This window comes from Orycteropus afer, unplaced genomic scaffold (assembly GCF_000298275.1).
Source record: "Orycteropus afer afer isolate SDZICR_OR568_19922 unplaced genomic scaffold, OryAfe1.0 scaffold00123, whole genome shotgun sequence".
NCBI lineage: Eukaryota > Metazoa > Chordata > Mammalia > Tubulidentata > Orycteropodidae > Orycteropus > Orycteropus afer.
In genome coordinates this window covers 400198-412807 of record NW_006921710.1, presented here as the reverse complement: position 1 = coordinate 412807, position 12610 = coordinate 400198, and the positions used below count along the sequence as shown (strand labels likewise).

Below are 12610 nucleotides of genomic sequence, written 5' to 3'. Positions count from 1 at the left end.
AAATAAAATAAAATAAAAAGAAGGGAGATGGGGGCGCTCCTGGATATTTGCCCATAAATGAACAGAGACCCTGTTGGTGCTGCCTCAGCTCATGTCATGTGGCCTCTGCAGGTGCAGAGCTACATGGAACACTACTGCAACAACACCACGGACCGGCGCATTCTGCTCATGTTCCTGGACATCTGTACGGAGCTGAACAAACTCTGCCAACGCTTTGAAGCCCTGCACTCTGGCACCCCAGTCACCAACAGCCTCCTAGAGAAATGCAAAACCCTTGTTAGCCAAAGCAATGACTTAAGCAGCCTCAGAGCCAAGTAAGTTCTGATCTGTTGTTGAGGCCTCAGGGTGTGTATGGGGTGGAGGAAGTGGGGGGGGGGGGCTGTGGAGGGGAAAAGAAGGGAGTGTGCAGGTAGGAGAGACAGGGATCCTGGAGGAAGGGGTACACTTTTAGGGGTTCAGATGACAGCTTAGCCTCTCCTTTTGTTGCCAGGGATCAGGTGGCTAATGGTCCAATCTTTTCTACATGGAAAATTCTACTCCCTTTAATTTATTGCAATGACTCTGGCTCAACAAACCATTTTACTTAAAATGAAGGATTCTGAGGCCACCAATACCATAGGACACATACCCTCTAGGTGGAGTCAGCACCAGGCAAAGGGAAAAGGGGTTCTAGAACAGTTGTCTCCAGAAACCCACAAAGAGCTTCACTAATGGGCAAAGAAGTGAGAAAGAAAAAGATAAGTGTCCATGAAGGTTGACCAGATTCTGTCTGTCCTTCCTCTTTAGTGTTAAAATGACTTTTCTTTAAGGAAGTAACTTCCACACAAGTTACGCAGACTTTTGATAATGCACCCTTTTGGCAAAATGAAAAGCTGGCATACCTAAGGCAGTTACCTGCTTTTTTTGTGTTAGTATTTTAAACGTGTGAGCCCCAAGTCTAGAACCATTGTATACAGTGCATAGGGAACAACTTGCCAACAAGTGAGCCTGCTGACCTTCTCCTTATAGACCCATCTTCCCAAAACATCTGGGAGATGAAGCCCCCATATCCTGCCCACCTATCCAAAGTGCTCATAATTGCTTTTTTTTTTTTTTTTCAATGTCCTTACGTTGGCTTGAGCTTTCATTATCCACAGGAAATTGCCATCCCACTTTTTCCCAAGCACCTGTGTGCCAGGCATCATGCAGTTTGCTGGTGATCGTTGGGAATGGACTGACCAGGATCGGGCTTCCTGGGCATCATGGAAAGACCACCAGCTAGATGCTCTGTCCAAAGGGAGGACTGCATGCAGAATATGCCCCCAGCACCTCTGGAGCCTGTGTCCCAGGGGCATCAGCACCACCAATGTGGGTTCCCTAATTCTGACACCTATGAAACCCACAGCACAATATACCAATTCTCAAGGAAGTTCTTTAGATGTCAGGGTTAGAAGTGTCAAAAGGACTAAAACTCACATTTAGAAAGGGTTACAGCAGGTCTCAACAGCTCCTAATCCAGGTTTCTAAAAACCCCAGGTCAGTGGTTCTCAACCTCTGCCTTTCACACCAGAATTACCTGGGTTCTTGGCCCCTGAACCTAGTGCACTAAAATCCTTGGGAACAGAGACCCTCAGCATGGTGTGCAGAGTTTTAAAACCTTCCAGGATGATTCTGATGTGCAGTCACGACCAGAAGGAAGCCCCTGCCTGAGGTCTGTAAGTTCCTTTATACTTCAAGGCGAGCCCCTGGAGTCGCAGGCTCACCTGGTCCTCTCTTGATGTGCTACAGATACCCTCATGACGTGGTGAACCACCTCAGCTGTGACGAGGCCAGGAACCACTACGGAGGCGTGGTTAGTCTTATCCCCGTAGTCTTAGACTTAATGAAAGAATGGATTGCCCACTCGGAGAAGTTACCCCGCAAAGTGCTGCAGCAAGTGAGTGACCCCCAGGCATGCACCAAAAGCACCGTGGGAGCCACCTGTCCTCACCAAACCACTGATACCCAGACCCAGTTAAAAACAAACAAACGTAGGGAACTTCCAAAAGCCAGCCTCAAATCTAAAGCGAAAGACAAAGGATATTTAAAACCTCCTTGGAGACCACCTGGTGGGAAACTGTAAATCAAAGCCAGTGACCTATTGGGTATGGTGGGGCTGCTTTGTTATCTAATTTGGTTTCCACTGGTCGATCCATTTTCACTGGTACTACAGTCCCTGCCACATATTAACCCCAAAAGGGACTGGCAAATACATTATTGAGAATCTCTCACCCTCTCTTGCTTTAACTTGCTTTTAACTTTTCCTCACCTCAGTGTCAGGCTCTGTGCTGATGGAAAAGGATCCTCACTTAAGACAAGTTGCCAAACAGTGTGTTGTTGGTAGAGCGTGTTCCAGGAAGGCTGGCGGAGAGGGAGGGCAGGCAACTGCCCTGCCCAGGTCCTCTCTGAGCTGCCACCAGCCCTTTGCTAGGCCTCTGTGGGTTTCAGCTGTCCAGCTTAGCGGTCAGCCGGAGGAAACTACACAGCTTCTATGTTCTACCATCCCACCACTTTGGCAACACACAGCCTCTCGGCAAAATGGGGGTCCTCCCAGCTCACAGGGCTATTGTTGTAAGGATCAGCATGTTGAACTAAGTGTGTTTCGGTCTCTGGACCAAAATCACAAAAGGTATGAACCCACCTTTCCCTCTTTCTTACTTGGGAAAGGAAGATGTATGATAGAAGTCAGGATAATTCTGAGTCAGTGGCTCTTGTATGAGGATAATTACCTGGTTATGACAACGTAATCGAAGCCCAAACATTGTAAAATGTGTCACTAGCTGCAGAGCTTGTCTGACTGTTGGTTTTTCCCTTCACAGGGGACGACTTAGCTTCTGTATTCTTGCTTCCTCGGGGGGGAGACAGTCAAGAATAAAAGTGTTCTACCACCTCTCTGCCTAGCTTGATTTCCTGGGATTTATCCTTCAAAAATTTACAGCTATATACCCATCTCCAAAAAGAGTTTGCTCCCAAGAAATTTGTGCCAAAGATCCATAGGCCAGCATTTAAACATTTCCTCTAAGGCAGCAAGTAACTCCTTGTATAACAACAGACATCTGAATTCTCCAGATTAAACACTGCCACCTTGGGCTCTTTGTCTCAATGGTTTGGGAGGAACTGCGTTGCCATTAAAATGGCACAGCAGTACTGATTTCGAGACAACCAGGCAGAGGCAACCAACCGAAAATCAATTTGCAAACAGAATGCTTTATCACTGGTCCTTTCCCAGTACTTCCCTGAGCCAATCTTAAGGCTAGGGTGGACCTAAAACTTGCTTGTAGCTTCCTCCTTCCTTCCAAATACTTGCACGGGGTATATATAAGGTGGTATCTAGTAGCTGCACTTTTTTCCCTTGGCATACTCACAAAATGCAACTGGCAATGCTCAGGATTAATAAAGTTTTGGTAACTTAAATGTCAGTGGGGTTCCACCAAAAGGGCCCTATTAAAACCACCGTGACAAACCCTGATGGTGGTCAAAACCCAAACAGGCTGCCAGGTTTTGAGGGTTCCTCTGTAGAGAGGACTCAAGTCACTTCCTCCCACACCAATATGCTACCATTTGGGGAAGGGGATATGAATTTGATGAATGTAAAGAAAGGCTGTGGCTGTTCACTAGATGATTTGGCAGAAAAAGGCCTTGAGGTCTTGGAGAGACTAAAGCCAGAATCCACCACCCAAGTTCACCAATCTACAGCCTTGAGGTTTTACATCTTTGGACTAGTCCCCTACTTTTGCCTATAAACCCCCAAAGGCATGAGTCATTTTATGAAACACAGCAGAATAGTGCAAAACAATAAATTTTTATTTGTTCACAGTTAAACACAAGCAACTGCCTTGACATTTTAGAACATTCTAAGAAGGGCAGCAAACCTTTTTGATTCCAATTCCCATTCACTTAGATTGTATCATTTTCCCTTGCAGTTCATATTTATGGCATCTGATGTGGATTGTTTGACATGCTTTTAAGATCAAGTGGGAAACTTTAAACCTTTTGACAAGAGATGATTTTCTTCATTTTAACTAAAAGCAGTCAGTTTTTTTAAAAAACTGTCTTTTTTCACTGATGGGATCCCTTTAAACTGCAAGTTAGCTACATATGGTTGATCCATGATTGAGTTATAAAACTAGATTAAGTCTCAGCAAAATCTGTTCCTCCGTAATATATTTGTGGTCCATAAACGTCTTCTGCAAAGTGATCACTGATTCTTCCTAGTCCAAAATGCCTGGCTGCCTCTTTGATAAGCCAAAGCATTTGCTACATGGAGCAACACCTACCCTCCTGTCCAAACACTGCATCAGATAAGGGAAAGGGAGGGAGGGGTTGGTCTATGGGTTGTCAAAAGTCTCAGGTGTCTCCTCTAAACTATCTACTCCAATGGTTAAACCAGTCTGTTTATCCCAGAGGATGGATGAGTTTGTCGCATAGTGCATTCTGCTATGGTCCACTGGGGAGTGCGGAAGAAAGCTCCTCTGCCTTCATTAATTTGTTACAAGGCCAAAAGCAATCATGGGCATTGGGTGCTCAACTATCCTAGTCAGGTTTCCCTTGTCGCTACAGCCGCTGTTCTTTCAGGTTAGCATATACAGACTGCAGGTCAGTGTGGAAAAGATGGAAACACCCCCACCCCCAGCACATCAGTGAGTCAGTGGACAGGGAAATGAACCACTTTGGGATGTGGGTCACAGCAGCAGCTTAGGGGCCAGTCCCCCACCTAAGCCTGCTCTTTTACCTATAGAGATAAGCTTAGTCAAGTGCAATCAATTACTTTACAGTGGTGGTGGCAGTGGGGGAGGCAGCATGTGAATTCTGGATGTAAACAGATACACAAACATCTTCAGACTGCATACATTTCTCAATACTCACTGCAGGTCTATTTTAAAGCATGTATCCCAAAGAGTAAAAAATACAGCCAAATTAAGGTGTGCTGTCTTGGATTATTCCACAAAGAACAGCTTTCTCCTTCCAGTGAGACATATCCTCCTGGGTGGGCTCAGGCTTCTCCCCAGGACCACTGTATGAAGAGAGGGCTGGCCTCTCTGAGAGGAACCCCAGAATGTGGGATGCACCCCACCTCTATGTCAGTTCTTGGACTGAGCCTTCGCTCTAACCCTTCTTAAACCTATTCACATTGTCAGCCTGTACTACCTCTTAGTGCTTTCAGTTAGAAAATCTGTATGCTTTCACATAGCACTTTCATCTGTTCTTCAGTTATTTCTTTCTGGTTTCAATATGATGCTTTTAATATTTGGTGAAAATTCATATTGGCTAATCATAGCACATTTCAGTTACAATCTCTACACAGAACCACACAGCCAATTTTCACTAATAGTCTGAACCTCTGTGTCGTACCTCACAGAGATCCTTTCATCCCCATGATCATTTTATTCATCCTTCCATGAACAATTGCTAGTTCTGTCTTTCTTGACAAAAACTACACATGGTGTTGCAAAATGGGGTGGCCCAGAGTCTGGGGGGTTGTTTTCTATGCACAGTGATGTGCTGGCCTCTTTGGCCACAGTGACATGGTAGACTTAATTTTTTTCAAGTTGTAAGTGATTTCCAGAGCCTTTTGGACTCTTAACAGCTTACCTTTTAAGAACAGTTTGGACTATTTCCCCCTAAACACATCACATATACTGTGGCTCACAAAGCAGCTTATTGTTTCTCTTCCCACGCATAGATCCTAGTAAGAACCTTCTGCAGCTTCTTCCCAAAGGTTAGGCAGTTTTCTCTCCTAAAAAATTGTTGTCAACATACTTACAGAGGTCACTGTATACCCACTTGCTTTAATAAGACTAGTTTCTAGCATTTTTCTTTTAAAACCTCTTGATCCAAAAAATAACTTTATCTCCTACCTTTGGTTTTAAGTCAGTTTTCTTATTCATGACCAGATAGCTCTTCTAATCTCATTATTAACATTTTTTATAGTCTCCATGACAGAACTTTGTCTGAGGTTTTTTAATAATCCATAAAAGTTATATCTGATAGGGATCCATGTGCTCATTTACTGGTCACAGAATCAGAACTCATTTTCTCTACAGAGACCATGCTATCACTATCATGTTCCTATTTCCCCTTGCTTCCCACCCCCAATCCCCAAATAATATTGTAGTGTTCCTTTTTCAATGAATTTCATGCTGTGCAAACAGCAGACTCCCATCTTCTCAGGATCTGTGCTGACCCTGGTTAGTGTTAGGTGGGAATCAGAGTTGGTTATGCACATTGGCCAAACAGGTCTAATAAGATGGTTAAACTTGCTCTTGGTGATTTTTTTTGGTGGAGGCTATCCAATCCCAGTATGTATGAACAGCCATGCTGCTTAATCAGATTTGAGACAGGCTCTGCATTAACTGTTCTAAAATCTCTGCCCTGTCTGTTCCCAGGCCTGAACTGTCTCTTGGAAGTTTCTCTAACATCACCTTTCCATCCTAAACAATACTCACTGTAGCATCATCAAGTGATCCACTGATTCTTGGCAGGTTTATCACTTTAAAGACAAAACCTTATTATTGACTCTGGAGTCCTTCACCACATAAAAGCCCAGATTTTTAGGTGGACTACCTTCAACATGACTCCAGGTCAAAATCCCCCAACCTCAGTTGAGTAAAACCCATGAATTCATAAAACTCAACGGAACTTAAGATGGAGATAACTTTAGGTCATGAAGCCGAGCAGACAGACGCCTAGGCTGAAGGGACATGCTGAGGTCTCTGAACAGAGCCCTGCCCAATGGGCTTCCAGACGAGCCCCATTCCATCTTCCTGTGCTGCCTCCTCTCTTCCCTATATCTGTACAGTCTGCCCACTTCAAAAACTCTGTTTTTCCTTTCTTACATTGGCCTCCTTCCCTTTGCCAGTTAGTCAAAGGAAAGATGTGACTTAGTGCCTAATGTCTTTGTTCTATAGCACATGTCTCTTGGGCTTGGCGAGAAAGAAGGCATTTAAAATCAGTTCCAATAGTTATCCTATGACATTTTTTATTTCTGAATTTGTTCGTGTTTTTCTTTCCTAAAACTGAACTAGAAAACTACACATTGAATTTTAAGCTTTCCTTTGGACAAAGTTGAATTAAATGTGTGGCATTGGGCCATCTAGTGGCAGTTCCTGGCCCTGAACTGGGCTGAGAGAAGCCAGGTACACGCTCTCCTTTAGGCTGGGAATCAGTTAACACCCAAAAATCCATCCCAAGAAGGTCTGCCAGTATAGGCATGGTAATAATGGAATCCCTAGTTGTCTAGGTCCTTTTAGTTACGAATGCTAGAATATTTATTGCCACACTAAAAAAAAAAAAAAAAGACTTTTACCCTCACATGCTGGAAGCTTCCATGTGCAGTAAGATTTCGTACCATTAAAATTTGTCTTTGACCCAGTTCACTAGCTCTTTTCTACCAAGTCTTTCCTTGCCTTAGTTGGAATACCAGGCAGCAATTCTTAGGCTTCTAGCATTTCTTTCAGGAGCATCTGCTGGAGTTGGGCTTTCTGCCGTCAGTGTTCTAACTGGTGTCCCCTCCCCTGAACATGTGTGGGCGCCCCAACCCCAGTGGGCACACAGCAGTACCTTTGTCAGCATTCTCCCAGACTTCCCTTTATAAAATGCTCTGTCATTACTAACATGTGGGAGTTTAACAGCAATAAGCTCCCTGGAGTAGGCTCCTGAACGTTAGAATTGGCGTGAAAAAGCTGTTACCTTTTTGGTGGCGTTGGGCCTAATATAATGAGGCAACTATTACAGCCTGAGAAACAATGGTCACATAAAACATGAAGGAAACTCTTTGGAACTCTGAGCCTTTCTGCTGCAGTGTTAGCAAAGAAGCTGATGTAAACAAAAGGCGAGTATGAACACAAAGGGAGGGAAACGGGGGCATTTAGCCAAATGGCTCAGCTAGCACAAGACCTGCTTGGAGATGCAGTCATTCTTGCACAAATGCTTCTTGGGTAACCTTTAAGTTACTACTCTTTCCCTCCTGCAGAGAACAGGTTTCACCCACCTACACTGCCAGCCTATGGTCAGAATAGTACCAGCTTTCAAGCAAATACCAAATAAATAAGAGGTAGTGGGGAAGGGGAGCAGAGCTTTCCCAAATGGTAAGTAAATATGGTCTCCATAGTGCCAGCTCTAGATTTGTGAAACAGCAGACATCTGTCCACACAGAGCTTTCTAGGAAGCTTATCAGGACTGCCAAAAGAATGTAAGGGTGAATAAACCATTGTTTTTCTAGATTCGCTGCTTTAGATGCTGAACTTCAGAACCAAAAAGCACTATTAAAGCTTTCATGAGAAGACCATCAGCTTTGCAGACTATCTCTGAGAAAGAAACTAAATCAGACTTACCTGCAATGCCACCAACTACCTGGTCTAACTGAGAGCTATCTGAGCTTCAGGAAAACAAAGTGGTGTGTTAGATTCAAAGATTAAATTTGGCCTCATATTGCACAGGTTCAAAGGACGCAACCATTTGGGGAAAAAGAAGAAATTAAAGCTACTGAGGAACACAAATTGGCCCTTGAATTAGTACACTGCTAGGTATAAAAGAGAGATCTGGGGGTGGGCCAAGGGAAAGGTTAAAAGGCATTTCAATGCCAGATCCAAAAAACATTCTGCACTCAGTCAATTGTCAAAAGGACTCCCATACCATTTCCACTGCATGAGCTAGCCATTCAGACCCTGGAAATAGGAAAGCTTTGAAACGTGCATTCATTCACACCTCCTGTTCTATGCCAACATACAAAAGTTAACACTGATCGACCACCATCCTTAGCTGTGTTCATGATGAGTCTCATTATAGTCCATGATATGAAGCTGTCCAACACTGTCCGGGTTTGGGGGAGATGGCTGCAGGCCATCTAGATTCAGGGGAGTCTTGGCTTCCACACCTGGGTCTTTGCCCAGTTCCGTCTTTAGAGTGTCAGAAAGGCTACTGATGGTCATGCAGTCCTCATCACACTGGCTCTCGCTCTTATTACGAAATAATTCTCGAGCCTTCATGCCCAGGAAGCTTTTTGAACTGGGAAGTGAACCAACAGTCATGGGGATGCTGGTAGAGGGCTCACCCATGGTAGTTTCCCATCGAATGCTGAATGGGCTTGCCCTCTGATTTGGGGGTTTCTCTGGGGTAGAAATCTCACTGCTGCTGCTGCTGCTTCCTCCGCCTCCTCTGCTTCCACTACTGGCCCGGGTGCTGCCAGGTTTGGGGATCTTGGTCTCACCATTGTGACCACATGTCTCTTCATTATGTCCTACTACTGAATTTGAACAGCCATCATTACAATAGTCAAGCCTGTAAGAAATCCAGGGGGGAAAAATGCATTGGTGATTACAGCGTCCATATTTGGCCAGCATGCAGTTACACTGACACTGGCTCACACTGACAATGAAGTCTGCTAGCCCACGCCATATTATACAGTAGAGGAATCAAGCACAAGATCTCACTCAGAAAAATACAGGTCACAACTCAAACTCCAAACCAAACTCACTGCTGTCAAGTTGGATTCGACTCACAGTGACTCCTCCTTGGGTTTCCGAGGCAGTATCATTATAGAAAGTAGACTGACCAACCTTCCTTCCAAGGAGTGGCTGGTGGGTTTGAACTGCCAGTCTTCTGGTTAGCAGTCAAATGCATTAGGCACTACGCCACCCAGAGCTCCCATAAGTCACAACTAGGGAAACTGAAGGGCAGTCTTAAATATGAATGCTTCATGGGACTATACCAAGTGATTCAGGGCCAAGGAAGAACAAGGAAAGCTCACTGGGTATTTTAAGAAAAGGTAAGCTAGGTACTCTAAAGTAGAGTGTGCTGAGGGCTACAACTTTTTTTTTTTTTTTTTAAACCAACTTATGATTCCTTCTAACACAGTGGCAGCTTCATCACAAGCTCATGGACACAAACTTTTTGTTCCTACCTTTCTTCTGCTGCTTCAGCTGCTTCTGCTTTTTCTTCTTCAAGTTTTTTCAGAAGGCCATCTTTTTCCAACCTGCCATATAAATCTAAGATTTCCAATTCAAACACTTGGGTAATCCTTTTCTGAGTTTCATACCTGCTCTCTGCGGCTTTCAGCTGTTCTCTGCAAGATAAAGATCACCCCACAGTGTAGAAAGTTCCACTTAATGAAGAACACACCTCACCACCAAAACCTTTCCCAATAAAAGTTACCTTGCCTGGAGTTTGACATCCTCTAAGTATTTCTTCTGTTCCAGAAGAAGGTGGTCTTTCTTGGCTAGATGAGATTCCAGTTCCAAAATCCGTTTCTGAGAGGTATCGAGCCTCTGATTCTGCTGGAGAACGTGGCTTCTGTTTTTTTCTAGTTCTTTCCGATAAGCAGCTTTCATCATTTCTACTTCCTAAAAAAATGGGGTTTGGAGTTAATGCTTTTAGAAAATGAATGATAACATAACCATTTTGAAAAATCTGTAATAAGTGAGAAGGCACTTCAGTACACTGCTATTGGAAATAGAAACCAGTACAATTTTCTGGAAAATTTCTGGTAGCTAAGTATTAACCTAGTATCCCTTTCTTGAAATGTAGCCCTAAGGAAGTAATTTGAAACATGAATAGACATTTTGGCACAAAAATGATCATCACAGCACATTTAAAGAGCAAAAAACCTGGGAATACTGTAAGTCTAATATCAGAGAAATAGTTAAATAAATAAAGCATATCTTGTATTTTTAAATTATATATATATCAGTAATAAAAAAAGAGAAAAAAAACCTACAAAACTGTGTGATCAATTATGCAAATACATACGTTCACAAAACATCAAATGAAAACATGCCAATATTCACAGCTATAATTTGAATATAGCAATTGCAGGTGATTTTCTTTTTCTCTCCCTCTCCTAACATTAGCTAAGTAAAGCTAGAAAACACAACCAGAAGCAGATTTGCTCAAGCAAAGTAGCACCTGTAGATAGGTACCCTGATAAGGTTATCAACTATGCCAGCAGGTGGCCTGCCTGCAGAGATTGGAACAGCCTAAAATGCAAACCAAATATACACAAATGCACAGAAATGGTAAAATGGATACTTTTCTAACTAGCATTTGTGCTTTTGTTGCTTTTTTAAAAAAAGATAGTGCAGTGTAGTGAATTACTTAATATGGCCCTTTTAGACAGAGTCCTACATTTTGTGATGTATTATAAATCCTAGCCTCCATGCCTATGATTAGGGTTCCGTTTTGGAGTGAGTTGTCTGTTATGTTAATGAGGCAAGATTAAGCTGGGTATTTGAGTGACTAACTTACTAGAGGGTGTGACTCAAGTCACTACCCTTAATTTCCTTAAGGGTAAGGTCTATATCCAATATACTATGAATGTTCTGGCAAAGTTCTCTCTCTCTCACTCTGGATCCACATCTGGTTTGTCATCATCTGACCTCTGGTTCTTGGGACTTGAGCCAGCAGCCTATCACCTGACCCGATTCACCAGCTTCCACAGCCTTATGAGACAGCAGCCTCTCATTTGACCTGCCGATTTGGGTTCATCAAGCCCTGCAACCATGTAAGTGAGAATCCTCCAGACTGATGCTTGACCCATGGATTTGGGACTTGCCAGCTGCCACAACCACATGAGCCATTTCCTTGGTGGTTCCTAAGTTCTGTGAAATGTTGCAGTGAATTACAGAACCCTAAAACAGGAGGGAGAGTACTGCGGGAAAGAGTAGCAGTTGATGTTAAAAATGACAAGAGTGGTACAGTAGTTTGGATAAGCTGGACATTTGGGACATCTTTAACCTCCACCTCATTTAGGACCAGCCTTGTGCTAATCCTTGTAAAATGAATTATTTGGGCAGACAGTAACCATAATTAAAGAAATGATTTTTAAGTAAAAAAGATATATAAACAATAAGTATAAAAACAATGAAGATAATAAACAACAACGACAAGGAGATGAACTTATATAAAGGTACTTCCTGCCTTGAAGATGACAATGCTTCCTAGGGGTAGAATACAGTACACATTTAAGCTCAGAAATGGGATCAGATAACATGGCTATCTCAGCTTTGCCAAATAGCTACAGACTTAAGCAAGGATTAGATGACCAAAATCTGACCTTTGTTGTAAGTAGTGACAGTTATTTCTGGATAATCAAGTGAGGTGCTAAACTAGGAAAGCTCATGTACTTTCACTTATTCTCCCAACAATCTCAAGAGGTGGTAAAACAATCTCTACCAGCTGTTCCCATCTGACACTCAGATATCCATTCCTACACACTTGACCAAACGAGAGTAACACTAGCACTAGTTCCAGGCACAAATCCTGACTGGCTCAAGGCAGTAACTGGGTTAGGGATGGGCACATGACTCAATCCTGGCCAGTGAGAGGATTTCTGGGAAAGGGTCCCTTGCTCATGGAGATCCATAGGAAAAATCGCTCTATTTTTCTAAGGGACATTATTGTGTCTACTTGTAATGCCTAGAATTGTGGTAGGTACCTTGCAAACATAAGCCATCTAGCTTAAGGACAAAACCAACAGGATAAGTAAAGTAGTGCAGAAAAGTGGAGTGAAACTGGGTCTTTGACAATGGTCCTACAATGCTGACTTGGCCAACCTGGAATTCACCTGCCAGAGGACTTCTTATCAAGTAAAATAATG

General features: G+C 43.2%; 2 protein-coding genes across 2 annotated transcripts in view; one reads left to right on the top strand and one right to left on the bottom strand.

Annotated features, from left to right (window-relative positions):
- Positions 1-2101, top strand: part of SPACA9 (sperm acrosome associated 9) — a 10426-nt gene extending 8325 nt beyond the window's left edge. Inside the window, exons 2-3 of the mRNA XM_007944338.2 lie at positions 112-314; positions 1768-2101. Coding sequence (XP_007942529.2) covers positions 112-314; positions 1768-2101 — 537 coding nt within the window. The remainder of the gene's footprint in view (positions 1-111; positions 315-1767) is intronic.
- Positions 2102-8774: 6673 nt separating this feature from the next.
- The window catches only part of TSC1 (TSC complex subunit 1), a 53392-nt gene continuing 49556 nt past the window's right edge, over positions 8775-12610 (bottom strand). Inside the window, exons 19-21 of the mRNA XM_007944196.2 lie at positions 10171-10358; positions 9920-10081; positions 8775-9297 (exon numbers count right to left, since the gene is read on the bottom strand). Of these exons, the coding sequence (XP_007942387.1) occupies positions 8775-9297; positions 9920-10081; positions 10171-10358 (873 nt within the window). The remainder of the gene's footprint in view (positions 9298-9919; positions 10082-10170; positions 10359-12610) is intronic.